This window comes from Varanus komodoensis, unplaced genomic scaffold, assembly GCF_004798865.1.
Source record: "Varanus komodoensis strain SLA01 unplaced genomic scaffold, ASM479886v1 scaffold28, whole genome shotgun sequence".
Taxonomy (NCBI): Eukaryota; Metazoa; Chordata; class Lepidosauria; order Squamata; family Varanidae; genus Varanus; species Varanus komodoensis.
The window spans coordinates 9,630,893-9,658,171 of record NW_025335727.1 but is presented as its reverse complement, the minus strand read 5'-3'; the positions used below and the strand labels follow the sequence as shown (position 1 = coordinate 9,658,171).

The 27,279-nt window shown below is 42.4% G+C and overlaps 1 protein-coding gene across 4 annotated transcripts in view; it reads left to right on the top strand.

The window, feature by feature from the left end:
- Window positions 1-27,279, top strand: part of LOC123025681 (multiple epidermal growth factor-like domains protein 6) — a 243,179-nt gene that overhangs the window by 131,735 nt on the left and 84,165 nt on the right. For all 4 annotated transcript variants that reach the window (XR_006415151.1, XM_044434649.1, XM_044434647.1 and 1 more), the window contains exons 6-7: window positions 6,660-6,782; window positions 24,849-24,971. Coding sequence is in view for 3 of the 4 variants with exons in the window: in XM_044434649.1 (XP_044290584.1) it covers window positions 6,660-6,782; window positions 24,849-24,971 (246 nt within the window). In the remaining variant the exon portion in view is untranslated. The remainder of the gene's footprint in view (window positions 1-6,659; window positions 6,783-24,848; window positions 24,972-27,279) is intronic.

Sequence of the window (27,279 nt, the reverse complement as noted above, 5' to 3'; positions counted from 1 at the left end):
CATAATATTTTAAAAGATGCAAATCATGACCTGTCTTCACAATCAAAGTCTGTGAGTTAACATGGTTCATACTGTAGTGAGTTGGCACCAGCACAGGGCTGGATCCCCAGAATTTTGGGAGCAGAATCATAAAAATCCAAGAGTTGTTCCCCCCGCCCCTCCATCTGACTTCTCCCACATCTCTACTTAGAGCATTCCTAAATGTCAGTGAATAAAAAATACTCTCAATCAGTAAATTTAATAATAAATGGAAGAAATGAATCTTACATCAAGGATTAAGAAAAACTTTCTCCCCTTTGTTGAATTATTTTCAGAATCTATGTTTTTATAACACAGTTTTTAGGAATCATATTTAGGGTAGTAAAGGCTGAGTAACAATATGTAGGTGTCTTGATTTAAATACTAAACGACAATATTTTTAATTTAGAGCTGTTCATTTTTTTGCGGGGTGGAAGAAAAACAAATCCCAAAAACAATATTTGGAACAAAACGGACAAAAGTGGGTTTCCTCCCAGTATTTCCTTTCCCCTACCCCCATCCCCAGGCCTTCACACCTCTAGAGTTTATTTAGGGTTGTTGTTGTTAGTCACGAAGTCGTGTCCGACCCATCGTGACTCCATGGACAACATTCCTCCAGGCCTTCCTGTCCTCCACCATCCCCCGGAGCCCACTCAAGCTCATGCCGACTGCTTCAGTGACTCCATCTAGCCACCTCATTCTCTGCCATCCCCTCCTTCTTTTGCCATCTATTGTTCCCAGCATTAGGCTCTTCTCCAGGGAGTCCTTCCTTCTCATTAGGTGGCAAAAGTATTTGAGTTTCATCTTCAGTATCTGGCCTTCTAAAGAGCAGTCAGGGTTGATCTCCTCTAGGACTGGCCAGTTTGATCACCTTGCGGTCCAGGGGACTCGCAGGAGTCTCCTCCAGCACCACAATTCAAAGGCCTCAATTCTTCGGCGCTCAGCCTTCCTTATGGTTCAGCTTTCACAGCCATATATTGCAACTGGAAAAACCATAGCCTTTACTATATGCACTTTTGTTGGCCAGGTGATGTCTCTGCTTTTTTTTATTTAGGGTAGCCCCTTATGAATCTCTGAAAAGAGAGATAGCAACTTGCAAAAATTTTGCATGGGCTAATGTATATGTATAGAAGCAACTTTAGAAATGAACCGTAGTGGGGCTAAAAATATAGTACATTTAACCATTCTGTGGAAGACTATATCTTAGTGCCCTTTGGGCATACCTGTTCAATCGGTTGCTCAGGTGCTCACTGTTGATGGGCAGCAGTTGATGGTTCTTTCTTTTGAAGCTGGACTGCACCACCTTTCTGAATAAAGAAGGCAGTCCTCTGCCAGCCCTTCAATTAGAATACTATCATCTATAAAAGAAAATTCATGACCGCATTACATTTATGTACGCCACAGCAGCTTATGCAAATATATCATCATAAGATGTGTATTTTTCCTTCAATCCAAGAAGGGTGTTTGTATTGTTATCCTTATTTAAAAGAATGCTATACCTGGCCTAGGAGGCTTCTGAGAGGTTTTCATGATTATTACATTAGCCAATTTCTATGCTTCTGAGTTGTTTTTGAATGCAAGTTATGGAGAATGTCAGCATTTCTACTTCCCTAAGTGGCAATAATTTGTTTGTTGGAAAAGGGAAGAAGCGTTGTTACCATTGACAAATGAATGTAATCAGCTGGGCTATTATCTCTGCAATTATAGCAATACACTTTGCAGTTGTCAAGCAGAAATGGATATTCATTTAAAAGGGCGGGTGGGTGGAATGTGTTAGAGGATTTTGTGGTCTTCTGACCATTGACTCTAAATTAATCCCATTTTGGTCAATTTGATTACTCCTACATTGGCAATTAGGGAATCTCAGCCATTGTGGATATTGTCTCTAAAAGACAAGCCAGTAGCTAATGGCCAATTACAAATGTATAAATTACAGTTTGTTATTCAGTGTATTAGTAAAAATTAGCATCTTCTAAACTACAGATGAGTCAACTGAATAACCATTCAAGTTCTTGACAGAGGCATAACAAAAGGATCTGAAGTTCTGCATAATAGTTGCACCACAAGATGGAGGATGTATTTGACTTCTGGAAGAAAAAAATGCATTGAGTAAAGACATTTAATTCAGAAAATTCAGCCTTTTTAAAATGCTTCCATGGTTGGGGAGAAACTGAACAGTATTTCTGCTAAAGTCACCTCCTTCCCACTCCCAGAACATATGAATATGGAAACAGCATCTCTGTGGTGTAATTCCTTCCTGCTGCAGATAATATTTGAATAAATATCCCAGATGTGTAACTAGGGCTCATCAGGTAGGTCTTTGCTCACTGATTGGTGCCTTGGTACATATGGGCATAAAAAATGCCTCACAGGTTATTGTAACAATACACTTTTGGGTAGCTTTCCCCAACACAGACTTCTCCAGCATGGTGTTTTGGAGCCATCAGAAGGTGTCAGGTGGGCCTCTCTGAGGAGAGCCACCTAAATGAGTCACCACTCCTGAGTGGGTCCTTTCCCACACTTCCATCCATCGAATTTGAAATGGCAGGAGTGCGTGGCACCGGGCCTCTAGTGAGGGCTTCAGGGAGTGAACAGAGTTAGGTTGCAGAGGCCACTAATACACCATGGAGCCCCACTCGGTTGGGTGCTGAGGAGCTAATGAGAGATTTATGCTGACCTTCCATCCTCTATTAACCCCCACTCCCCCATCTCCATAAAAATGATAAACAGAGTCAGGAGCTCAAGCTGCATTAGTGAGTGGTGGCATAAGAGAGGAAGAGAAATCTCCGAACAGGTCTTTTCCTTCCACTGGCGATCTGTAGAATGGAGATCTGAAGCAGAAGGTCCTTTCCTGTTCTAGAATGCTGATCCTACCGGATGTTCTAGAATGCAGAGCTCATCTCTGGTGACCCCAGCCACTAAGGGCAAGGGTTCTTTTCAGTATAGGCCACTTTTGCATGCACCTCTTTTGGGTTGGGTTGCTCAGTCACACTTTGAGAACTGGCTTTTATACTTAACGATGATCTAGACACCAGAACAAGCATCGTATTGTTCACATAGTCATGCACCAGGGAGCCAGCACACAAAGTAGTTTCCCACATGTGCCATTACCCCTGGGTGCAATGTATCTTTTCTTTCCTCAATTTAGAGTGATCTGTGAAACAGATCTATGAAGAGGACATGTCAGATGCAGCTGCATTTAGGCTTAGCTGACAGCAGGTCACATTAAGAAGGCACTTGCCTAAACACACCTCTGTTGTACACTCTGCCTATTGTGTAGAAGTCATGATGGGAGGGAAAGCTGCTGAACGAAGGGAAGCCCCTACAGAGCTTGCAAGAGTGCATCTGTCTACACTGCTGTCAAAATGCAGAGGTTTTCAAAAGAGCAGATGATTTGCTCTATATATTTCTCCTTGCCTCAGTGTATTTTCAAACAGTCATGTCCTGCTGAGAGAAAGGTACTGAAGTCTTGGTTCACAAATAGTCGTGGCACTTCCTATTTTTGATGCGGCCACAGTTGGGGTTCAGTGCATGTATTCTGTTTCAGAGTATTGGCCAAAATTAAGCTTTTACCTGCAGGACTTCAAAGCAGAGCTTGTTGCATTTGGTATCAGTCTGGTGGTGCTAGCAAACTTTGAATGGCAGTATTTTAATTTGAGAGAAGGGAGTATGGATGAAGGCAGAACGCATTGGGAAAGCATGTGTGGCAACCTCAGGCAAATCCCAGGTTCAGCGCATAGCATCAAAGTGCTGGATCGTACTTAAGACAGGAAGCGTGTTAGCCATGGGAAGACAGTTGTTCCAAGTGACAAACACAGTAAAATATGAAGCAAACACTTGTTTGTGCAAACCTGTAGTAGACACATGGCAGGCAATCAAAGCTATTCAGGGCTCTCGAGCACATGCTCGCCACATGGCCCTCGTCAGGAATCACAGAACCAGGAGAGTGTATGTTCAGATTTACCTCAAGGATGCTGTGTTCAGTTCCAGCAGTTTATTGGCAGGACATCCTCTCTGGCAGTGAAAAAACAACAGCGCTGCCAGGTAGTCGGTACAGCAAACCAACTATGACCTTTCTGAGCATATACAGAGTGTTTTATAGGTTGTGGTGACATACACAGTTTTGAGGCGATGATGAGCGATGAATGGGTACATTTATCGAGGACAATACAAGTACAAACAGAGCAATGTAAGGTTGACATCAGAAAGGATGTTACAAAATGTTATGGCAATATAGGATGATTCAGTGGCCAATAGCTAGACAAATAGTTCAATGATATGAATCATCACCAACCCCAGGTGTGGGTTTTGATGTTCAGGGGAAGGTTATTACATTAGGACAAAAGAAAATCTATTCAGTGCTGCTCCTTGCAGCCAGAGGGCTAGCCAGATACTTTTTTCGTTTTTCAATTGCATGGGAGTTGTGCAATGTATCACCATAGACTAAAGGTACAGGTGAGCATTCCTGAACAGATTAAGTGTTCTTGCCTGTTGGGACAGTGTATCTTGTAGCCTTGGGTGCATGAACGACTTACTCTGTAGGAGAATGGATAGAATTCTGAAGTGTCCAGAGCTATCGGCTTTCCCAGGCCTGTGGTGCTGGGCAAAAACTTCTAGTCCCTTCTAGGGGACAGGAGTAAGGGCACCGCTGCCTGATTTTATAATAAAAGGAGACACAAAAGCATATCTTTTATTTAAGGCTTTATCTGGACTTTCCCAACACTACATCTCTGTTCCCCAAGCATGGTGCTTGTGTACACCGGTGTGTCCTCGGACTTCTTACTGCTCACCAGACACTCTGCCCTTCCTGGTTATTGTTGTTGTTGTTGCTGGATACTCATGAATAAAGTAAAAAAGAAGGTACTGTCCATTCTATGAAAAACAGAAGTGCTGCCTCATCCAGAAATCAACACAAATTAGCAATTCTTTAGGTTGGGACCATGTCACCCATTAAGGGCCATCAAATAGAATCAAAGGTTAGTAGTCACTTAAAAAGAGCAATTAGACATGGACATAATCCCCCAATCCACTCCTGAAAAGGAAATAGCATGAAAATGGACTTGTATCATGTTGTTTAATTCATTTAGTCCATCTTGTACCTGCTACATCATGGTGATCAAAAAGCCAAAGTGTAATAAGTATTCTGCTGTATGCTCAGGAATGAAAATTGGAAACTTTGGTCTTCCTAGGCCTTCAGGCTCAGAAATTATCAAATCATTCAAAACTTTTGTCGGTATAACTCTTATTCATTCCATTGCAGCCAGACCAATATAGAAATTCATAGCTTCTGCATTTGAGACTGTGAGCCTACTGTACCATTGTCAAATCTGCTCAAAATAAAATCTTAAACTCCGCAACCTTCTTTCACCTCAAAAATAGCACAGTCTCATTTTGCACATGGTAGTTAGATTTTGTTGAGGAAGTGGCATTCTCTGACAGAAATAACAAAAACAACAACAACCAAGTTCAAGCGTACCCAAAATCATGAAATATCTGTGAAGCTGGAGAATATGTTCTGTGTTCTGATTAATATTTACATCTCAAACTACATCTGCTCAGGCAGAAATTGTTCCAGATGGCTTACTTGTACAAAAATGAAATACCTCATGTATAAGTCCATGGAATGGCATTCTGGACTGACATGGAAGTGAAACAGAAAGGCCAAACTATCAGTTTTAAGAATAACACAAGCAGTTCCCACTGCTTCCTTTAGAAGGGCAAGTGTCACATGTAGGATAATTACAATAAGCCTTGTTATAACCTGGGATTTAGGCCAGAAAAAAATGCAGATCTCCTTTATTTAAATATTCTTTCAAGCCATCATTCCCCTTTTCCTTTTTTCTCCTGTATTTATGTGGTTGGTTTTAATTAAATGAATGTATGCATCCAAATGCCATCATGATGACTGACAAATACAAAGCAGATATATGTTGATGATCAATAAAAGCAGATGCTTTTATTTAAAAGTTGCTATGATGATGTATTTTTCCTGCAGTACAGCATTAATATAATTTTGTGAGACTGAGAAGTCTTAAGTGGGGAGGGTTCTTCATCTTCAGGACCATGGGTATCAGAAGGCTATTGAATTTCAGTGTCTCCTGGACTAAGCTTTTGTGTGCCTTCAAGTCAACAGTAAAGAAAATCTCTTTGAGATTTACAGAGGATAGAAGTTCACAAAAAAGCAGGCAGTAAGGTCTTGCCCCTGTGGAATTAAATGTCATGGTTTCTGCTGAGTGGTGAAGTACGTGCTCCAAAGAGATGGGAAGTACCTGAGAAAACAGGATGGCTTGGAGGAAGGGGGATATCGTAGGCTATAGAGAAGAAGCAAGAGAAGAAAAGGCAGGTCAGGAAAGCATGGCGCTCATTCAGGAGCAACAGATTCGTGGCTGGTCTTCCGTCAGTTCATATGTACACTGGTGATGACAAGAGCTATCAGCTGTGCTTGTAGGAAGAAGGACAGAGCTTAAGCCTTTGAGATCAGGGCAGGGGAGCCAGAATGGATGAGTTTGATATTGAAGGCATCTTTACTCTTTTAGCCAAATATACCCATTGCTATGGACTTGGTCGATCAATTGCCATATGGTTGTGCTATGGCTCTACGTAAGTCTATATTATCTCAGATGTCTGTCTTCCTTTTCTAGATATCAATGAATGTGCTGTGAGGAATGGAGGCTGCCAGCAGAGCTGTGTGAACACGCTTGGTTCCTTCCACTGTGAATGTGATGCAGGTTATAGACTCCACGCTGATGGACGCACTTGCATAAGTGAGTAAACGTTGCAATGTCTGTGCTACCCTTGTGGCAGGAAAGGAGATGTACACGTGCACAATGAAACCAGAGAAGCAACTACATCTTTCTGAATTTTTTTTGCCAACTGGAATGATATATTATCATGTTATCAAATCATTAGGAAGATTGTCAATTTTGCACTTTCTTTAAAATAAGTTTAACAACTTGTGGATCATGGAGGGGAATAGACATCAAATTAAAGTTGTTATTCTATATGACAGTATTGCTATATGACTCCACAACCAAACATGTTTTGGAGAGAAAACAGTATAAAGTTTTTTAAAAAAGAAAGAAAATACATTTAAAATGTTTAAAAACTAAACTGCATTAAGACCAGGGTTGGTCAGCATGAAAAGGCTTCTTGGAATGAAACTGTTAGCAAAGTGTCTCTAGCCAAAACCAGCACATAGTTGGTGACCACCTGTCCTCCTGAGGCATGGAGTTCCATCAAATTAGGGTGCCACACTAAGGCATTTTTTTCTGGTGGAGTTCAGATGGGTCATGGGTCCATGTGGAAGCAGCAGGAGAAGATCTTCCAAGGACCTCAGTGACTGGGCAGTTTGTTAAGGGAGAAGACATTTTATGTAATTGTATTGATTATATTTATTTATGTTTGGAAGCTGCCCCGAGGCTTATGCGAATGGGGCAGCATATAAGCTCTCCAAATAAATAGATAGATAGATAGATAGATAGATAGATAGTCACAGGTAAATAAATAAATAATCTCAGGTATCCTGCTCCAAAATTGTTCAGGGCTTTGTCTGCTAATGCCAATACCTTAGCCTTGGCCTGGTAGTAAATTGGTAGCCCGTGCAGTTCCTCCACCTTGGGAATTCTGGGCTGAAAAGAAGCAGCTCGCAAGCACTGAGTGGCTGCCTTCTGCACTAACTCCAGCTTCCAAAGTCACCTTCAGAGCAGTCTGACAAGTAATCATGGCAGTAATTCAGTCTCGAGGTTGCCAGCATGCTGTTCCCTAGCTGACCACACCATCCCTGTCTGAAATTTCCCCCATCTGTCTCTATGGATCAGTACCTGGTGCAATTCCTCAGGACTTGCTCCAAGACAGAGGGGTTTCTTGGTGACAGCGATGGAAGTTCTGTGAATCATGGCAACTCCATCTGCAATTCCAGCCTATTCTAGTGCTGGAATGAGTATCCAGGTGGGTGAGGTCAGCACCACCAAGCTCATCCATCCACATCTCAGTAATATATGCCAGATAAGCTTTCTTTCCATGATTAAAGCTTTCTCATCATCATTTATGGTGATTCTCATCATGAATATGTGCACTCTTACTGTGGCCTGATCTGGCATTGCAAGACAGGAGGGCTAAGTAGCTAAGTGACACAAGAGTCGATTTATGCCCGCCCGCCCCCCGAGATCTGTGGAAGAGGCCCTTCTCCGGGAACCCTCCGTGAAGGAAATTAGGAGGGTAAGTACTCGAAGGAGGGCTTTCTCTGCGGTGGCGCCCAATCTATGGAATGCGCTCTCCAGAGAGGTCCGCCTGGCGCCGTCATTATTTGTTTTTCGGCGCCAGGCGAAGACCTTTTTATTCAAACGTCATTTTAACTGTTAATACTATTTATTTATTTAATTCTTCGGCCAGGGCGACTTATTTTATATTGTTAACTTGTTTTATATTTTTATTGTATAATATTTTAATTGATATAAATTAATTAAATTTATATCAATCTCTCCCCCTGCTGTATTTCCTTCTACCCTGAGATTGCAACACCTCCTCCACGGCTCCCTGCATTAAACTTGTCCTTGCACACCGTACCGCAAGAGCAATTCTTACACTTTCAGCACTCATTTGCAATGTGAACATGCAACATTCAAACCACGCATGAACCACTCATCAATCAGTCTTACATGATCAACCTAAAAAGAGTCCTAAAACTTCAACTAGTGGGTATGAGCAGCCACTGGTCACAAATAGGACCCCCAGCCTCCCAACACAGTAGAGAGCATAGAAGACCACCGTTACCATGTTCGCACCCTCACTCCCGCATTTACTTGGGGAATTCCTCGCGCTTCTCCCCCCAGTGGTGACCCAGAGGGAGCCCTGTCTCTGTGCACCATAGTCTGAGTAGAAAACAGCAAACAAACAAGCAAGCCCACCAACCCTGTTTCTCACCCAGAGTGAGTAACGATTCCTACATCTATGGGCTGCCTGCCATCACACTGCAGGCATCCATGCATCACAAAATGCAAATGGAAAAAGGAGCACCCTTCCCTTCATGGCATCCAAAGGGACATACTGAAGGAGCACGCCTCTCTGGAGCCGCCCTTACCAGGGCAGCCCATTACCCTGTGGAAGGCCTGCTTGTGAGACCCCAGGTACCTGCTGGTTGCCAGGAGGACCTGTCTTAATGGTGGATCAGCCTGAGGCTAGGAGAAAGTTGCTAGGACGTAGCTGTGCCTGTTGGGGAGATGGAGGACGGCATGCAGCCAGGTCTTGAAGAGGCAGCAGACAGTCCTCCCTGAGATATCAGGATTTCCTCCCCAGGGTCAGAATTATTTCCTTACATTTATAACCCACCTTTCTTCCTCTTGCAAGGATCCCAAGGAGCTAGGCTACCCCTTTATGAAGCTGTATTTCGTAGGGGATTTCAGTTCCTGATTTTTTTGGACAATGAGCTATTTTAATCATGGAATGAATTAATCTGTTTGGAAAGTTCAGTGATGCCTCTTCTCTTTACAAGGAGACTAAATCCCACAGTCTGTATGAAAGGGCATCTGTATAGTGCAAATGGTAATGCCCTTTAAATGAACACTGCTGTGTTTTTTCTTTTGTTTTTGAAAGAAAAGATTGTGTTTATTTGCTTTCTTCTTAAATTTATGATCCGCCTCTATATATTAGAGTCCTCAAGGCAGTTCACAGTAAAAATATATATTAAAAACATAAATATTAAAACTATAAAAATCTATAATATCTTGATGAAACTGCCAGAAATAAAATTAAGACCTCCAAGGACAGACCATATAATCAAAGCAACTGTGGAAAGCAGAAAAACAATTGAACTAGCCATCCCAAAGGTCTTGCAAAGGAAAAATAAGTGCTAATTGCTCTTCTAAAGAAAGGAACAAGTTTGGCAGACCTTCCTAGAAGGTTATAGCAATAACACATAACTCTACAAGCCCCCATCAGTGAATTTTTCAAAGGAACCCTTTGTATTGATTAAAAGTGCCACCTGGAATGAGTAAAAATGGGATATTATGAAGGAGACCAGACAGAGGAACCCTGCTGTCTGCCTCTGCCATGCCTACATGTCATTCAGGCTTTCCATGTATTTCATTTTTTAAATTATTCCATTATATTTGTGCCCTATCTTTTTCCCCCTCTAAGAATCCCTAGATGCCTGGCATAATCCTCATCTCCTCAATTTTATCCTTGATTCTGTGATGTAGCTTAGAGTTTTTCTTTAAAGTAAGTCATCTTTGGTTTCCTGAGTTAGAGAGATGAGCAAAAAAGACATTTGGATGCTCTCGGAGTATGTTACTGCCCATGAAACGTCCTGCTGAGTCCCACCCTTCTTGTTTTTGAATAGGAATATAGACTAGATCTTTATACTATGTTGGTTCTTAGTGTTATTTCTGAGCAGGCATGGAAAGAATAGTGCTGGTGATGCTCATGCCAAAGGATAGGTTTTTGTTTTCTTTATAAAATAATTTTTATTTTTCCAACGTATACAATTACATAGAAAAAAATACAGAACAAAGGAAAAACTAACATAAACAAACAGAGTAAAGTGAACAAAATAAACAAAGGATGGGTTTTGCATGCTGTCAGAACTTGCTGCTGGGTTCCAAAGACTGTTTTCTGTTTGGCTTCAAAGTCCTTTTTTATTCTCGTTGTGGCTGTTCTCACCCCATTTGCTCATCCAGCCCTGCACTAGGCAAGCGTTCTGTCTGTTTCTCCTTTTGCAATGGAATGGCAGCAGGAGTGATACTGGGAGCGGAATTTAGTGCGGGTTCTCGGGTCGATTTCACACTCACTATATTAAAGTCACTTGACTAGGAGTTGTTGCTTAAAGAGAATATTGGCCGTGCTTTTATGGGCTATGTAAATCCCCTCCCCTCCTTTACACTCATGGTCTTGATGCCTCAGTTTCACCTTTCTGTGCTATGCATCACTGGGGATGCAAAAGACGGATCTGCCAGTGGTGACCTTTGGGCTGTGCTTACGGAGTCCTGGCTCTCCATCCTTCCTGCCTCAGCACCTGCAGGCCACCACCATGCAACTGATGAGTGCTCCAACTTCTCTTGCTCACTCAACCTGCAGCAAGTGAAAACATAGCCAGCTTTCTGCACTTTTATCTTGGCTGGAGGATCATTTCTAAAGGCTCTGCGTTCTGCGTGAGGGTTGAGCCACGCACTGTGTGCATCATGAGGATGTTGCCAAAAGTGTCACTCCCATGTCAGAGTCTCATCCTTGATGTTCTCACCCATGCTGTGTTCTCACCCTGACACTTATCTCATGATGTGTTGTCATCACATTGTGAGTTTCTGTGCCCTACCTCCTATCATTCGTTGGCCAGGGGGCACAGTGGCTCACAAAGTGATGACGTTACATCATGAGACGAGTGTTCCTAGCACATCAGAGGTGAGAACATGACATGGGATTTTTATTTTTTTTATATATTTTGGCAGCAGCCTTGTGATGCACGTCATTGGTAGGTTAACCCTCACTTGGAACGGAGTGCATGGTTCTCCTTTCTTAAACATAGGATAGTTAGAGGGTCAAATAGACAGGCATCTATTCCATACCAAAAGTTCTAGAAAATCTCACAGTACGCTCTCCTTTGTTTCACATCAAAATAAATGTTTGCACTTCTCCTTCAAGTTTTTAAAAATAGACAAAATGTAAAGAGATTAGGTGGTTTGTCTTCCCTTCCTGTAATGTGAGGAATTTAGCAGAAAATAGGAGTTACCTGGCATATTTTAAAGTATTGCTGGGGAATGCCGGGAGTTGCGTGACTTTTTTCTTCCTAATTATGCATAGGTTTGCACCCTTAGTGAATATGAATTAACTGGGGTATTTTTTACTGCTGAACTGAAGATTTTATTTTTCTGTCTGTGCAGTGTGTTGCTTCCTTTAATTGTAGATACTTTCATGTTCATTTTTAATTGGCATTTTGTTGTATGTCTTCATCTATATATTGTATTTATTTTTCCTTTTTCACCAACTTAAATCTTTTAGAAAGGCAAGATATAAATATGTATATAATTGCAAAAGGAAGAAAAATACAATAAATGGAGCCTGACAGCTAAAGGGAGAAAAAAAGAACATTTTTACAGCTTCCTGAACAAGGGTGAGATGGGGAAGAGAGAGATGACCACAAGTAAATGTTTTAATTGAGATACCAGTTATAAAACTAGTTACTGTTGCCAAGTTCTGCAGAAAGGATTAAATGCTTTGTGAATCTGCATACAAACAGAAATGAGGTGCTTGTTCCAAACCCCACTGATTTATTGTTGTTAATAAATGTGAAAAACAGCACAGTTGGGATAAATGACATTGCATCGGTTGAATCTGTCCTTGGTATTTCTTGGGTTTGGGGCTGTGATTAGTCTCGCTTGGAGAGAGGTTGCTCTGTTTTGTATTGCGTTGTGTTGGCTTAACTACAAGAAACATTGAAGGTGTAATTCTGTGGGAAGCTGGCTCGGCATGCTGCAAGAAGTATGCTTTTTTTCCGTCTAAACATGGATAAGATTGAGACTTTGGGTGGATGGGTGTACATGTATATGAGAAAAGAACATAAATATTTTAGAAGAATTGGGAGACCAGGGGATGAAGAAAGGCAGTTCAGTAAGAAGAGCAAGCAAACATATGGATGTCTAAGAAGTACTGGTTGTAAGTTGTATGGGAAAACAGAGTTTGTCCCACTGTGAATAGCACTGAAGTTCACAGAATGATGTCTAATTTTTCATGCAGCCTTAAACATAAGGAGCAGCCTGAAATCAATAAACTAATGAAGAAGTTGGTTTTTCAGGGCCTAAAGTTATCATGATGGACATTCAACATTCCACTTGAAAAATACAGCATTTAAGAAGGCAAAAAATGAAGACAACCTAATATTCAATTTACCTTTTCCCTGCTACCAGCCAGTGCTTAGTACCAAGTGCGTAGCCCTACAGGCAACCCTGGAAGGCTGGAATTGACCCCCAGATCTGAAGTTCTGCAGACCTTTTTCCTGTCATGTGTAAATTCTATTCAAATACTTATTGCCTATAAAAACTTGCATTAACATTAAAATATAAATTATAAACCTGCTCAATATTTATTCGGGATGAGTAAGAAATCTGTACTTCCCTAATCAGGGTAGGAGCAGAAACACAGATACTCTGACATTTTCAGTGCTCTGATTTTTTCTTTGCTGTTCTAAAATTGTGTACAAAAATGTGTGTACTAGTGAAAATATGGTGCACAAAATGTGGTCTGCGCCCATCGCCAGCACCTTTCAACTGGCCCCCTGTTAAAAAAGTTTGGGGAGCCCTGATCTAGGAGGCCACAGGATTCTTCAGATTTTCAGAGGTGGGAAAAGCCAGAGCCAGTGTGGTGGGATCTGAGGTGGGAGAGCCAGTGTGGCGTAGTGGTTAAGAGCGTGGGACTGGGACTCAGAGGATCTGGGTTCTAGTCCCCGTTCGGCCATGGAGCCAACTGGGTGACTTTGGGCCAGTCACAGACTCTCAGCCCAACCTACCTCACAGGGTTGTTGTTGTGGGGATAAGATGGAGGAGGAGAATGATGTAAGCTGCCTTGAGCCCTTTGTAGGAAAAAGGCAGGATATAAATCGGAAATAAATAAATGTGTTTTCAATAAGATAATAAATATATCCCAAGCATTAGGAATGTAGCAAGCTGCCTTCTACTGAATTAGACCATAGCCCCATCTAGCCCAATATTTAATGCTGAGTGGCTGTGGCGCTCTGGGATTCCAGGGCAAATTCTTCCTGGTCCAAGCTGGGTAGGACAGGGATTGAGCCAGGAACTTCTGCATGCAGAGCTACTGCTCTGGTCTCAAGTTCAGTGTAATCAGGCCTGAATCTAATAAAGTGTAGCATCCTTCTTTAATTATGCATAACATGCACTGTTTTAATCACCAGCACTCCCCTTGGTTTTGAAAGAAATAAAGATAAAGGAAGTAACATCGTGACACTGGCCTATGTCACTGTCTTTCCTGCTATATTTCCAATTTATGTACTTGATATAGTTGATGCATGACATATGTTGCTGTGGAATAAATGAAAATGACATGTACAAGTGAAAAAGCAGGTATTTTTTGCCTCTTGGTAAGTATTTGGAAAGAAAATGCCTGCACCAAAGAGATTGCACAGAGCCAAGTTCAGTACTGGTGGCTTGAGAATGTGCATTTCTCCAGGGCCCTGCTCTAACATGCTGGTAGAAAAGTGTGAGAGGTGGATAATCAAGTCATCTTGGGTTAAGGGAAACATGTTGGGAAGGAAACTTGTTTGGTAGAATATATTGCTGCACTAAATCCCTTCTTTCACCCTCATTCCAATTATATTTAACTCAAAGACAGATTAAACAGCCTATAGCCTGAATTGTTTCTTGCACATAGGATTTTTAAAAATTTAGACAACTGTACAGATACTGCATGTTCAGTTTTCTGTAGTCCTTCTGCGAAACTTTGAGAAGGAGATTCCTTATCCTGTTATATTCCTTCAGTCTGCTAAAGAAACTGAGAAAAGTAATGCCACACCTCCCACTAAATGCAGTGGAACAAATGGATTATGGATTATGGAATATGGAATATGGAACAATGTAATATAACCTTGTGGACCATTATAATAGCTATTGAACTGCGTGCAGCTTTATGCTTGGTTACCTTTTCTGAAGCTGTGGCACCGCACAGATCCAGGGCTCCTTCTGGTTTGGCTTGGAGCCTGGTTCTCAGGCAGTGTCTGCTCTGGTTGGTGATGCACGCTGGAACGTTGAATGGCAGGCTGCATCCCTGCTGATTGTTTTAGACATCTGAGTGCATTCAGTACTATTACTATTACAGTGCATTCAGCTGTCCAGAACAGGGATGGGAAGCACCGTGCTCCACTGGGTCCGTCCTACATGGAGAGCTACATTTAAGAGGCAGTGCTTGGAGACCATCATTCAGCACCATGACTTTATGGTGTTTCATAACATCCAGTTCTGTCCACCAGGCTGTTCAATTGATATATAAAGCCACTGGAAGGGATTATTTGACGTTTCAGAGATGGGTGCTACCAAAATGCAGAAGGCATCCAGCTCTGCCTTTCCTTTTCATCAGAATCAGTGGTTATTGTGGCAGCCTGGAGTCATGGGGTAAATGAGAACTGATAAACTGAAGGTCAATCTAGATGGGGCAGATTCATTATTGGTTAATAGCATATCAGTCTGAGGAAGAAAAAGTCAACTTGTTCTTCCATTCATCCTCAGATATCATGTTCACAGTTTGGGACTGACACCTGGATTCAGCTTGGTGGCACTGGCAGCACCCACAGCATGTAGTGCCATGCTCCAGTTTCATGTGCTGAGAGAGATTTGTCTGTGGAGCATGATTCATCTTGTTACCGGACTGTGCTAGTCAACAGCTAGGGCAAACCCTGGGTGGACCCCAGACCCGAAGCCAAACAGAGCCTGAGACGAGACTTAGAGCCAAAACCAGCTTTATTCTAGTGCACTATAGAATAAAGGGAGACAAAAGGGGACATTCAGCCCAAAGCAGTGTCTCAAAAGTTGCACCCCAGTACATGCATTTTATACCCTAGGTAACCAGTTACCCTAATACACATCTAATGCATCGATACATCAATGTATACACCCCCTCCCGTGCTGGAGAAAGAGTCCTTTCTTTCTGTCAAGGACCAGACATTTCCCATGTCTATTTCTTATCTGCTCGAGATTCACACAGGCTTGCCATGTTCTTACTCCCTGCACATTTGCAACTTTCATGGTGGCTAGAACCAGTTTCCACTGTCCCATTGATTACTATATTCGAGGTCAGGCTAGCGTGTTAGCTGTGGGTAACACAAAGTTCATTTTGTTCTTATCTTCCCTCACTTCTGGAACATTATAACTGTGGTGTTTTTACTATGTGGCCTTCCTGTGGCCAATTACTTTTGGGGTGTTTTGGGCTGCTGCAATTGGCAACAAACTTCTAGTTGCATGCAGGATTACTACAATGCATTGTGTTTTGAAGAGTGTTTGGAAACTGTACCTGGTCCAGAACTTCAGGTGCCAGACTGTTAACTGGGCTTAAATGTGGAGAACTCACCACACCATTGTTAAATTTTATGGGATACTAGCTTTTTTTTCTCAATTCAAAGAGCTTGATCTAATGTTCAAAGCCTTGAATGGTCAGGGTGCTGGGTGGACATAGGATTCCCTCTTCCCAGATGAATCTGCCTTTCAGTTGAATTCAGCATTGGGCAACTTCCTCTGGATGCTCTTAGTTTCTGAGATTAGGTGGGCAGCTATGAGGCATGGGCACCTGGAGCTGTTGTGCCTTTGATGGCTTATAAAGTTTGATTCCTTTTAACTCTACTTTGACACATCTTTTTAGTGCCTAGTTTTAATTCTCCTGTTTGTGGCTTTGATAATTTCCATCATTGTTATCTCACATTTTTAATGTTATTACAAGTTGATGAAGTAGGGCAAAGCATGATATTGGTAAATATATAAATAGAACATGATTCCCAAAGCTGCTGTACACCAAGGCACTGTGTAATTTGGCATATATGCAAATGAATGCAAAAGGTGTAGTCCTTGCAGTGAAAATGCAAATTCTTCTTGCATTCTTGAATTTTCAGGTCTGGTATATTTTCTTGAACACAACTGAGCCCAAATACCACTTATATTTCTACTTGGTTGGTCACTTGCCAATGGCTCTTCTAAGAATAATGGTAGTAGGAAGGCATAGTAGAAAATGATAGGTATTTCACTGAATGGATACTCCTAGGCAAATATGCATTTTAGCTACCATTACTATGTAACAGTAGGTCCTTTGTCCTTAGTTGACGTGGGTCAACAGTGGTTGAACTTTGGATTTCCCCAGCCTTCCTATTTGAACAGATGAATTGCACATGATCAGTGCTTATTAACCCACAAGTTGAGATCAATGGTTCTCCTGTACTCATTCACTTAAAAAACACAAGGAGCAGGAGGCGAAATTATAATTTATGTCTTTGGATTAATTTTTGCAGAAAATTAGATTTTCTTTCTTTAAAATAGTCTTGCATAGGAGGAAATAATTATATGGAGCAAAATTACCATAAACAAATTAGTATTCTGATATGTTATGTGTAAGACCCATTTCTCAATGCTTGCATTTGCCTGTTCCTCTTCCTTTACTGTAACAGTTCTTCGGGGATATGTTTCAAATTCCTGAAGTGTTGTCAAAGAAAAAGAAAGACTTGTTCTTCACTGCCACAGAGGGAAGGACTAGAGCCAATGGGCTTAAGTTATGGGAGGGTAGATTTTAATTGAACATCAGGAGAATGTTCTTGATGGCAAAAGCAGCTTGACAATGAAACCAATTACTGAAGGGAGTGGTTGTCCTTCCCAAGCTGGGCAGTTCTGTCTTGCAGATGTTCACTACTGGATCTCCTCCATTGGTCAGCAGGTTGGAAAAGGTGCCTTCCAATTCTGTGATTCCAAGTACTCTTTCTTGTCTAACAGACTCTTATTATATCAGTTTATAAAAAGGTGCCATTGGAGATTTCCAAGGGTATTTTGACTTTTTAAAAGATATCAACAAGCCTATTACTAACTCATGATCACCTTCTGAAATCGTGTCTCTTAAATATCTCAGAAGTGCACTATGTGGATTTTAGGAGATTTCTTTACTTGCTGTGTTTACAAACTCCGACTTAGCTGGATTTCCTGTTCTGTCAATTGTATTAGCTGTGAATTCCTGTGCCATCAGTAAAGGAGGCTGTGAACATGAGTGTGTACAGATCAGCAAAGACCACTACCGATGCCAGTGCCATGAAGACTACCATCTGAAGAGAGATGGGAAGCACTGCAAAACTAAGTCTGAGACCAAAGAGTGGAAATCATGTTGGAAAACAACATGTGATTGCAAAGGCCATACTGCAACACTCATTTAGTTGGTTGAATTAATACGATTTATAAGTCAGAAGCCCTTGGTTCAAGTGCAGTGGTGCCCTGTACTTAATCTTCACTGACTCTGTGCTATTTCAATAGGGGATTTTAATTTCTAATGCAGGTTTTATTTAAAGGCATTTAAAGCATTTTGTTCTTATTTTTGCAACCCTCCTGGATTGCAGAATTGCCAGAAAGTAGATATCAAATGTAAATATTTCTTCTGTTCTGATCTCAAGGCGGTGGGATTAGGCAACACACAAAAGATATTTGGAGGCAAAGGAAATTGAGATAGCAGTTGGAGAGGGAAGCAGAGCCAAGAGACCCCTTTTTTGGGAGGGGGAGTTTAGGTGAAGCAATGGCATGTTTAGTTTGCTGTAGGAAGGAGTAAGAGAGGAGGGAGGTGTTGATTGTGTGGTTAAGAAGAGTGATTCTGGAGCAGATGGCAACAAGAAGCAAGAGATGGCGGGCTGAAGGGAGTAGACCTGGAGGAAGAAGATGTGTGTAGGCACAGGGACAACTAGGAGAGTAGTGGAGGACTGCAGGAGAAAAGCAATGTAGATATTGGATGACTTTGCTGTCTTCCCTTAAAAAAATAAGAAGGAAATATGGGCTTTGGTCGTTCTTTCCCTAGCTAAGTATTTCAACTCCTCTTCACGGTCAAGGCTACCATTGACCTGTTTGTTGTGCTTGCATTTCCATCGATTCAGTGCAGAGTTCATTTGCCAGATTTTGCAGCCTAACTCAGCTAAAATTCTCATTGCAAGTTCATCATATGCTCGGCACCATATGGTCTATCTTATGTGGTGAAGTTTCCATAAGATATTCATTAAAAGTTAAGGTTTCCATCCTGCGTTTTTGTTGCTCTGTTTTGTTTGTAGCAGGAGCTTTCCCTGAGGAAACCTACAAAAAGAAGGGAAAGTATTTCCTTACTACAGAGCTTACAGAAGTATATAATAAGCATGCAGGGAGAAAATCAGGAAAGCTATTATCGAATTGGGCAAAAGTTTTTGGGAAGAATACAAGCAGGTCCTTGATGAATATATGAGGTTGCCATATGTGAGCCAGATTATTGTTTTTTCTGTCAGCACTGTCTAGTCTGTCTCTGTGCAACTCTGGAAATTAGCTCTCTGCTGCCTTGCTGTCCTCCAGATATTTTGGGATTCATCTCCCATCTTCACCAGCCAGCAAGACCAGTGATTGGGAAATACAGGGGATTGTAGGTCAAAATGTTGGGAGGATGCAAAGTACAACCACATGCTTGCTGGATCCTTGCCCCTCTTGACTATCAAAAGCCAGTAGAAGGAAATTGCTGGCTGAGCCAGGGTGATGACTAATGCTTCTTTATGTGACCTCTCCTGAAGAAACCTTCCCTGGACCCTGAAGAACTCAACAATACTAGCCTGGTGGCAAACGTCCCCTTCCTTGGGCAAGGTTCTTGAGTGGGTGGTGGCCAACCAGCTTCAGACTTTCTTGGATGAGGCTGATTGTCTGGATCTATTTCAGTCGGGGGTCAGGCCTGGCTTTGGCATGGAAAAGGCTTTGGTCATCCTGTATGATGACCTATGCCAGAAGTGTGACCCTGTTGGTTCTCTTGGACTTTTCAGCAGCTTTTGATACCATCAACCATGGTATCCTTTGGGGCATGATCTGAGTTGGGTGAGAGAGATGCTGCCTTGCAGTGGTTCTGCTCCTACTTGGATGGTCAACTCCAGAAGGAGGTGGTTGGGTGATATTGCCCTTGGATTCTCCAGCCTGGGGTTCCTCAGGGATCGTGTTCCTCATGTTATTTAACATCTGGATGAAACCACTGAGGGAGGTCATTTGGTGGTTTGGAGTGCATTGTCATCAGTATGCTGATGGCATGCAGCTCTAGCTCTCCTCTGCATCTTCAGCGGGTGAGCCTGAAGCAGTGCCTGGCCATGACAGTGGACTAGAGTAGGGCTAGCAAACTGAAGCATAATACAGAGAAGACTGGGATGTTGTTGGTGGGTGGTTCTTCTGACTGGATGGTGGGAATCCAGCCTCTTCCAGATGGGGTTGCACTGCCCCTGAAGGACAAAGTTCATAGCTTGCTCCTTGAGCCATCTTTGTCACTTGAGGCCCAGGTGGTTTCAGTGGCTTAGAGTGCCTTCTGCAAGACTGGTAGCTCAGCCATGTCCCTATTTGGACAGAGATAGCCTGCTATCAGTGATTTATGCTCAGGTAATCTCTAAACTGGATTACTGCAATGCACTCTATGTATGGCAGCCCTTGAAGACTGTTTGGAAGCTACAACTTGTGCAAAATGCCCCAGCCAGACCAAAAACAGGAATCAGATGGTCTAATCATATGACACCAGTTCTGGCCCACTTTCACTGGCTCTCTATATGCTCCTGAGCTCAATTCAAGGTGCTGCTTTTGACCACCTCTGAGGGGAGCTTGCATAATGGCAACAAGGAGAAGGGCCTTTTCAGTGGTGCCCCCCCCCAAAACTTGTAGAACAAGCTCTCCAATGAAGCCTGCCTGGTGCCAACTTTGCTGTCATTTCAGTGTCAGGTAAAGTCTGTCTTTACCTGCAGGGCATTTAATTAGTTATTGGAGCCTGCTAATTGTTAGACAGGATTCAATAGGGTTTTCTGAACTTTTTTTTAATTTTAAATTTGGTTTTAAGTTTTGTACAATTAACTTTTATGATATTTTAATATGCTTTAATGCATTTTAGGTATTTTGTTCTGTTTTTTAAATATGATATTGTGAACTGCCTAGAGAGCTTTGGCTATTGGGGCACTATAAAAATAAATAAAGGAATAAATAAGCTGAGGAAAGTTGCTGTAAAGTCACATGGAGATCTTTCTTAGCCCTGTCACCCGAAGTCCTATTAGTGGGATTAAAATCGAGACCTTCTGCATGCAAACCACATGCTATGAGGCATTCTTAGGGACTTGAGCATATAGATAGGGTAGGGTGATGTGATAGGCATTGCATTCTGTGGATTTTCAGAGAGTTGCATTCCTCTGGATTTTCAAAAAGTAACACCAAAGACTCCTTCCCAATGTTACCTCTAGTAGTGTGGCTTCTTACTCCACCCATTGATGTCACGGCCTACCCCAAAGTTCCTTTCCATACATGTGCTGTAGTTCTTAAGAGTTTTCTGGTATGGGGGAAAAACTTCTTCAGTGTGGACTCCTCCATGCTGATCTCCTGTTACTTCCAGTGTTGCCAAGTAGTTGGACACAAATCACAGTGTAGCAGTTCCACTGTGACTGAAGGCACCATCTGAAGCTGGAGTTGGGGATCCTTGGTGGTGACCTCCAGATCCCTGGTCCCACTGTCACCCCCAGAGTTGCTTTTTCTACTACTTCTCAATGCTCAGGACTGAGAAAACAGGCAGACATCCTGCTTTCTTGTTCTGGAGCTAAGTGCAGTGTTAAGATGAAGTAGCGGGTGAGGAATGTGGCAGCCACCAAAGCAAGCAAGTAGGAGAGGAAGAAGTGGGAGAAAGCAACAGGTGCCAGCAGCAGAAGCCTCAAGTGGGTAGGTGTGGCGGCACCGGCAGGAGTGAACAAGCAGGCAGATTAGATAGGCGGGTGAAGGTGCATGGTACCAGAAGCAGGTGAGAGGGCTGGTAGGCCAGCAGGAGGGAGCAACGGAAGTAGTAAGGTGGCACCAGGAGTACCTAGAGGCAGTTGAGGAGCAGCAGAGCAGTGGGAGAATTGGGTAGGATGGGGACAAAAAGAAGAAGGCAGGAGAAGAGGTGGCTGCAGGAGGAAGGGCAAGAAGTCCTGGATGAAGCATGGGTGGGGGGCAGGAGAGGAAGGAAATCTTTGGAAGGTATGAGATACAAAGTCATGAGCTCTGCAGGCTGAATAATATCGGAGTTGACATAAATGAGTGCTTTTCATAATGAAAGTTGAAAACAGTGAGGACATAATCTGTACAAACTTGAAATGATCCACCGTCCAGAATGAAAGAGTGAGGCAGTCAGATGTGGTGGTGCTTTGAAATGACTTAAGGTAGTAAAATCTCAAATCAGTCCTGAAGAACTCTGGAAGGACGTCCCCAAAGTGGGCAAATAGGCAGCAAAGGGATAGATGCAATTCAGCACAGCACAGAATGACATTTGTGGAATGGAGCTCTTAAGTTCACAATGCACTGATGAGATCTAAATTAGCTCTTAGGGAAGAGATGTTGTGGGCACAGCAGGAAGTGCCGTGAACAGATCCACCAAATGTGCTGCATCAGGGAAAACAGGACATGCAGTGCTAGAAATAATTAGGAAAATGTTGGAAAATAAAACGGTCTATATCTTAATGCTGCATTCACCTTTGGAATGCTGTTTGCATTTTTTCTGTCTTTCTCAAAATATTGTTTTTATAACAGCAGAACTGGTAAATCATTGACTGGAATGTATCACTTCTGACTGAACAAAAGTGGGAGCTCACAAGTTTAAGTGCACCATCTCCCCCAACTCCATCCCTATGTATAGATGACAGGTTTCTACTGATGGGAGCTGCCATCACACTGAGCCCTGGTCTACCTAGTCTAAAGTAGATCAGTCCAGACAGAGACTTACTTTGTATTCTGTCATGTGAAAACCAGCCTTTGTTGCTCCACCTGTTCCAGTGAAGGTTATTGGGAGACAAAAGGAAGCACTGCTTAACTCTATGCAAAATCAGTCTGTCTAGTACAGTATCCCTGGATGTTATGAGGAGCCCTACCATGTATCTTGAAAAATGGGCAAGATAAAATCCCCCTTGCAGTAGCCTGTGAGCAGCTGTTAGTCACACTAGCTGAGCAGGTGACCGCCATGGGCAGAGGACAACGTACTGGGGCATATGGAGGCAACTAACTGGGGGAGGTGGCACCAGTTCTTCCCTACTGGTCTTACCACCACCACTGCCCTGGCAATTCTTGTAATGCCTTGCTGATGCACACCCTGGCATATCTGCCTGGCCATATCCAATTCTGTACACCTTACCATTTTGTATTTATTTTGTAACATTTTACCTTTCATGGTCGCCACCAGTATCCTGTGATATGGATCTGCTAGAGCGCCAACTCCTCCTCCTCCTCCCATAACTAAAATCCCCAGAATTCCCTGGAAGGAGGATAAAATGCTCCACACCTGCCCTGTAAAGAAGCCCAGAGGGATGGACCACACTGATGGTGATGAACCTATGGCACACATGGCAGGACAGGGTTTGCAGCGGGCCTGAAGAGGAGGGCACGGCCATAGAGTTATGCTTCCAATTGCAGGCCCAGTCACCCTGCGTGGCTGCCAGTTCCATTGCTCAAGGGCATGCAGAGAGCATTATTTATTTATATTTATATTGTGTTTTATATCCTGCCTTTTTCCTACAAAGGGCTCAAGGCAGCTTACATCTCCTCCTCCATCTCATCCCCACAACAACAACCCTGTGAGGTAGGTTGGGCTGAGAGTCTGTGAGTGGCCCAAAGTCACCCAGTTGGCTCCATGGCCGAGCGGGGACTCGAACCCAGATCGTCTGAGTCCCAGCCCCATGCTCTTAACCACTGCACCACACTGGCTCTCAGCCCAAGCTACAGAAGCCGCATAAGTACTGAAGACATTTTTATCTCAACAAGCCTTCCCCAATTGCCTATCTATGTTTTTTGTTGATGTTCTGTTTTTGTTTGCTTCTAACCTTTTAATGTTTATAAACATGTTTGTTCTTTTATTGGTTCCCACTTTGGAATCCGTATTCATGTGAAGTGGTATGTAAATGTGGAAAATACATATAAATATACTGCAGCACCTATTAATGTGGCATTAGCTGGTAATTTGAACTTGCCTTGTGGCACATTTTTCCAAATGTTTGGCTGTTACTGGAGCTGATGGATTTTCTCCTCCTCCTCCTCCTTCCTCTCCTACTAGAGGTTGGACGTCATCAAAGCTAAACAACTTTTAGACATGGTTACTTTAAACAATGATATTTTATTGCCCCCAACACATTTTTGGGAAGGTGTTTCCAGCCAAGATGTTCATATACGTCTTTTCCTCTTTATTTTACCTTATATAATCAGCTGTAACATCTATAGCTTTCATTTCTTATGGTATGATACAAATATTCTATTTTCCATATTTTATACTTTTGCATCTTTATACATTCTCTTTAATACGTCTCTGTTGGTCACCCCTTCAGTCCATTAAATTCATAACAACCTGTTATAGGTCACATTTCAAAAACTTCTATCTTTTTTAAGGCCATCCACAGAGGCACATTGCCATTTTCGATAATTTTCTTCACTTTCTCATTTTTGGAATAGGGGCTTCTGCCCCCTTCAGAAGTGCATTTTCAGCTGCTACTCTTGCTGCATCCCCTCGCAGCAAGATAGCTAGTCGTTAAGGACTGGTCATGGTTTGCTAGGCAGACTAGAGCAATTATATTTGTCAAGTCGCAAAGGAAACTGTAGAGGCGAGTGTCATCAATTTGAACTGCTGGCACAGAAAACTGTTGGCAGGCAGAAGGCGCATGGCAGTATCTGTGTCAGATCTCTGCTGAATATTAGGAAAAGCAAGTCAGCGCTGCAGGAAGCAGAGAATATCATTAGGGGAGTGTGTTTTTCCTCTCCCAAGTCCCTTAATTCTTTGTTTTTTCTTGTTGCAAAAGAGCTTCATGAATACACAACCAAGTATACATATTGGCAAGTTTTGTAACACTTTAAAATATGCTCAAGTTTCTCTTCCAGGCAGGCTTTTCAAATGGATTCTGGCAAACCAGTGGAATGAATGTCTTAGCAGAAAAGTCATAAAGTTGCAGAAAATGTTGCTGATGGTGTCAGCTGAATCTGGTCCCCTGGCGGTGTATGCCGGTTGGCATCTGTGCATGTTTGTGTGTAGTTAGAGCACCTTCTCTTCTCAACCATCATTAGCACAAGTTACATTTCTGGCTAGAGTTGTTCATGTGCCCAAGAAATTGTTTCTGGGATGTTTGCTTCCAGAGAATGATCCCTGTGCCAGTGGAAATGGAGGGTGCCTACACATCTGCCATAATGAGAGTGGACATGCAAAATGTGCATGCTATGCTGGATATTCCCTTTTGGCAGACGGGAAGTCTTGTGCAGGTAAGCTGAGAAAAACTGTTAAAGCAAATGGACAATTGTACCCCACTATACTAATCCATGTATTGGGTGTATTCAGGAGTGTTTCTGGAAATCTGGTTGGACAATAAGGTATGCAGAATGGAGCATGCCCTGGAAGGCTAGCCAGTGGCCCAGTGTGTTGAGGGAAATCCTTCACCTTTCCCACCTCTACTGGTAAAAGGTCAGGGCTTGTACACAGGAGTCACAGCCCATGGCTTAATCGCAGAACCCTAGCATGTTTAGGCAGACAAAGAGCCTGCAACTCCCAGCTTGGCTGGCATGGGCATGCTGGAAGGTGAAGGAAATTCTTTCTGTCCAGACATACATAGTCTCTGTGTAGGATTGTAGTCTCCGTGTAGCCTCAGGGGAGTGAAGGACAGAAGGGAGCAGGAGCTGGTTGAACTATGTTTGTGGTTTCATTAGTCCTTGCTTCTACTCCCACAGAGGCAAACATCTTAATTTTTAAAGTCCTATTGATGGGATTGTGAATGGGTTACCGACTTGCAAAGGTGTTAGCAACATGGTGCCTGTAGGCAACTGATTTTTTGTTTAATATCTTTCTTCCCTATTTTTGAAACATTCTTACATGGGTTTGTATGAAATACATGCACCTTTCTAACAATTGCATATAGGCTTCAATAAACGTGGACCAAATATCCAAATAAGTATTTGAATGGGAATCTGTATTTATCTATTGAAAGTATTGTAAAGTCCTCCAGTATAGGAAATAAGTCTCTATCCTTGCAATAATAATATTGGGTAAAGTATTTTTTTTTACTTTGGATTGAACTCTTTCTGTGGGTAGCAGCATCTCCCTGAACTTTTGTACCAGGCTATTTAGAGTTCACAATGTGCTGTAATTTGTTGAGCTTCAGTGAAAGAAGAGCACTTCAAAGAATTGCCTTGAGTTTGATGACCAGAAAGAAAGAGGGAGGGGCCAACTCACAGCAGATATTGTCACGTGCACTTGACATTACATTGGCTGACCAAGATGTAGCCCAAGTGCCATACACGTGTTAGGTAGATGCCAAAGCATTCATTCATGATCAGGAATTTTGTGGTGGTGCAGATTCTCAAATTCCTAAATGGGCCCCCAGGCCCATAGGTGATATATCCCAGCTGTCTTTGAGATGTTCCTTGGGTTCCCTTTACAGAGACCTAACAATCTGACATTACTAAGCCATTTGAGAGCCTTGTTGAAAGGAGCTCTCCAGAAGAGAGGTTAGTGGGTTAAGAACTGAATGGAGGCTCATTCCTGCAGAAAGTCCACAAAGCTTTTGCTAACCTGCTAAACCACAAGTAGGCTGCATTTCCCTGGTGGCTACAAAGGACAAGAACTTCCTTTCTTTACAGCCAGCTTGCAAATGCAGAATGCCAACCTCTCAAAAGGCTGTTTTTTTTTAAATCCTTCTATTAATTGGCTGGTGGAGGTGGAACAATCTCTTTATTGTTCTTTCCCAGGTGACTTGGTTTTCATGCTGGCTGTGGACAAAGGAACATAAGAACAAAGGAAAAGCCCTGCAGGATCAGACCAAGGCCTGAGGGCTATTCACACAGTAACCAGCTGGAGGCCTGGGGATGCCCACAAGTGGGATATGAGTGCCATCACGTGCTGCTACTCCTGTTCCCAGCAACTAGCTTATTTCCCTGCTAATGGAGGCATTTCATAATCTTCATGACTAGTAGTCATTGACCGCCTTATCCTCCATGACATTGTCTAATCACCTTTAGGCATCTGAAAATCTCTAAGGAACTTGAAAAGTAACACCCCCCACCCCGAAACAACCCCGACACACACCATCAGTCTTCTTTTCTCGGTTCCAGTTGCCGCACTCCTTCCTGGTGTGATTCACTTTCTGGTCCCCTGATCATCTTGGCTGCACTTCTGCAAACTGGTTCCAACCTATAGGAAACCTTCCTAGAGTGTTATAAGCAGCACAGTATTCAAAATGAGGTCTGACAGCCTGATTAAAGTGGAAATGACTGCATGAAATCACTTCCTGAGACTTTGAAATTATATTTCTGTTGCTGCAACCTGAAATTGCATTTGCCTCTTTTGCAGCCACACCACAGCATTGACTCATATTTATTTTATTTATCTATTTAGAATATTTCTATGCCGCCCCATTCGCCGAAGCCTCAGCTTGTGATCGAATACAAGTTGTTTTTGCATAGGCTGTTGCCAATGCCTCTTATCATTTACTTTTTTTTTTTACTAAATGAAAGTTTTTTTTGCTAAATTTGCTAAATGAATTTTTTTTGTTTGCTAAATTTCATTCTGTTATTTTCT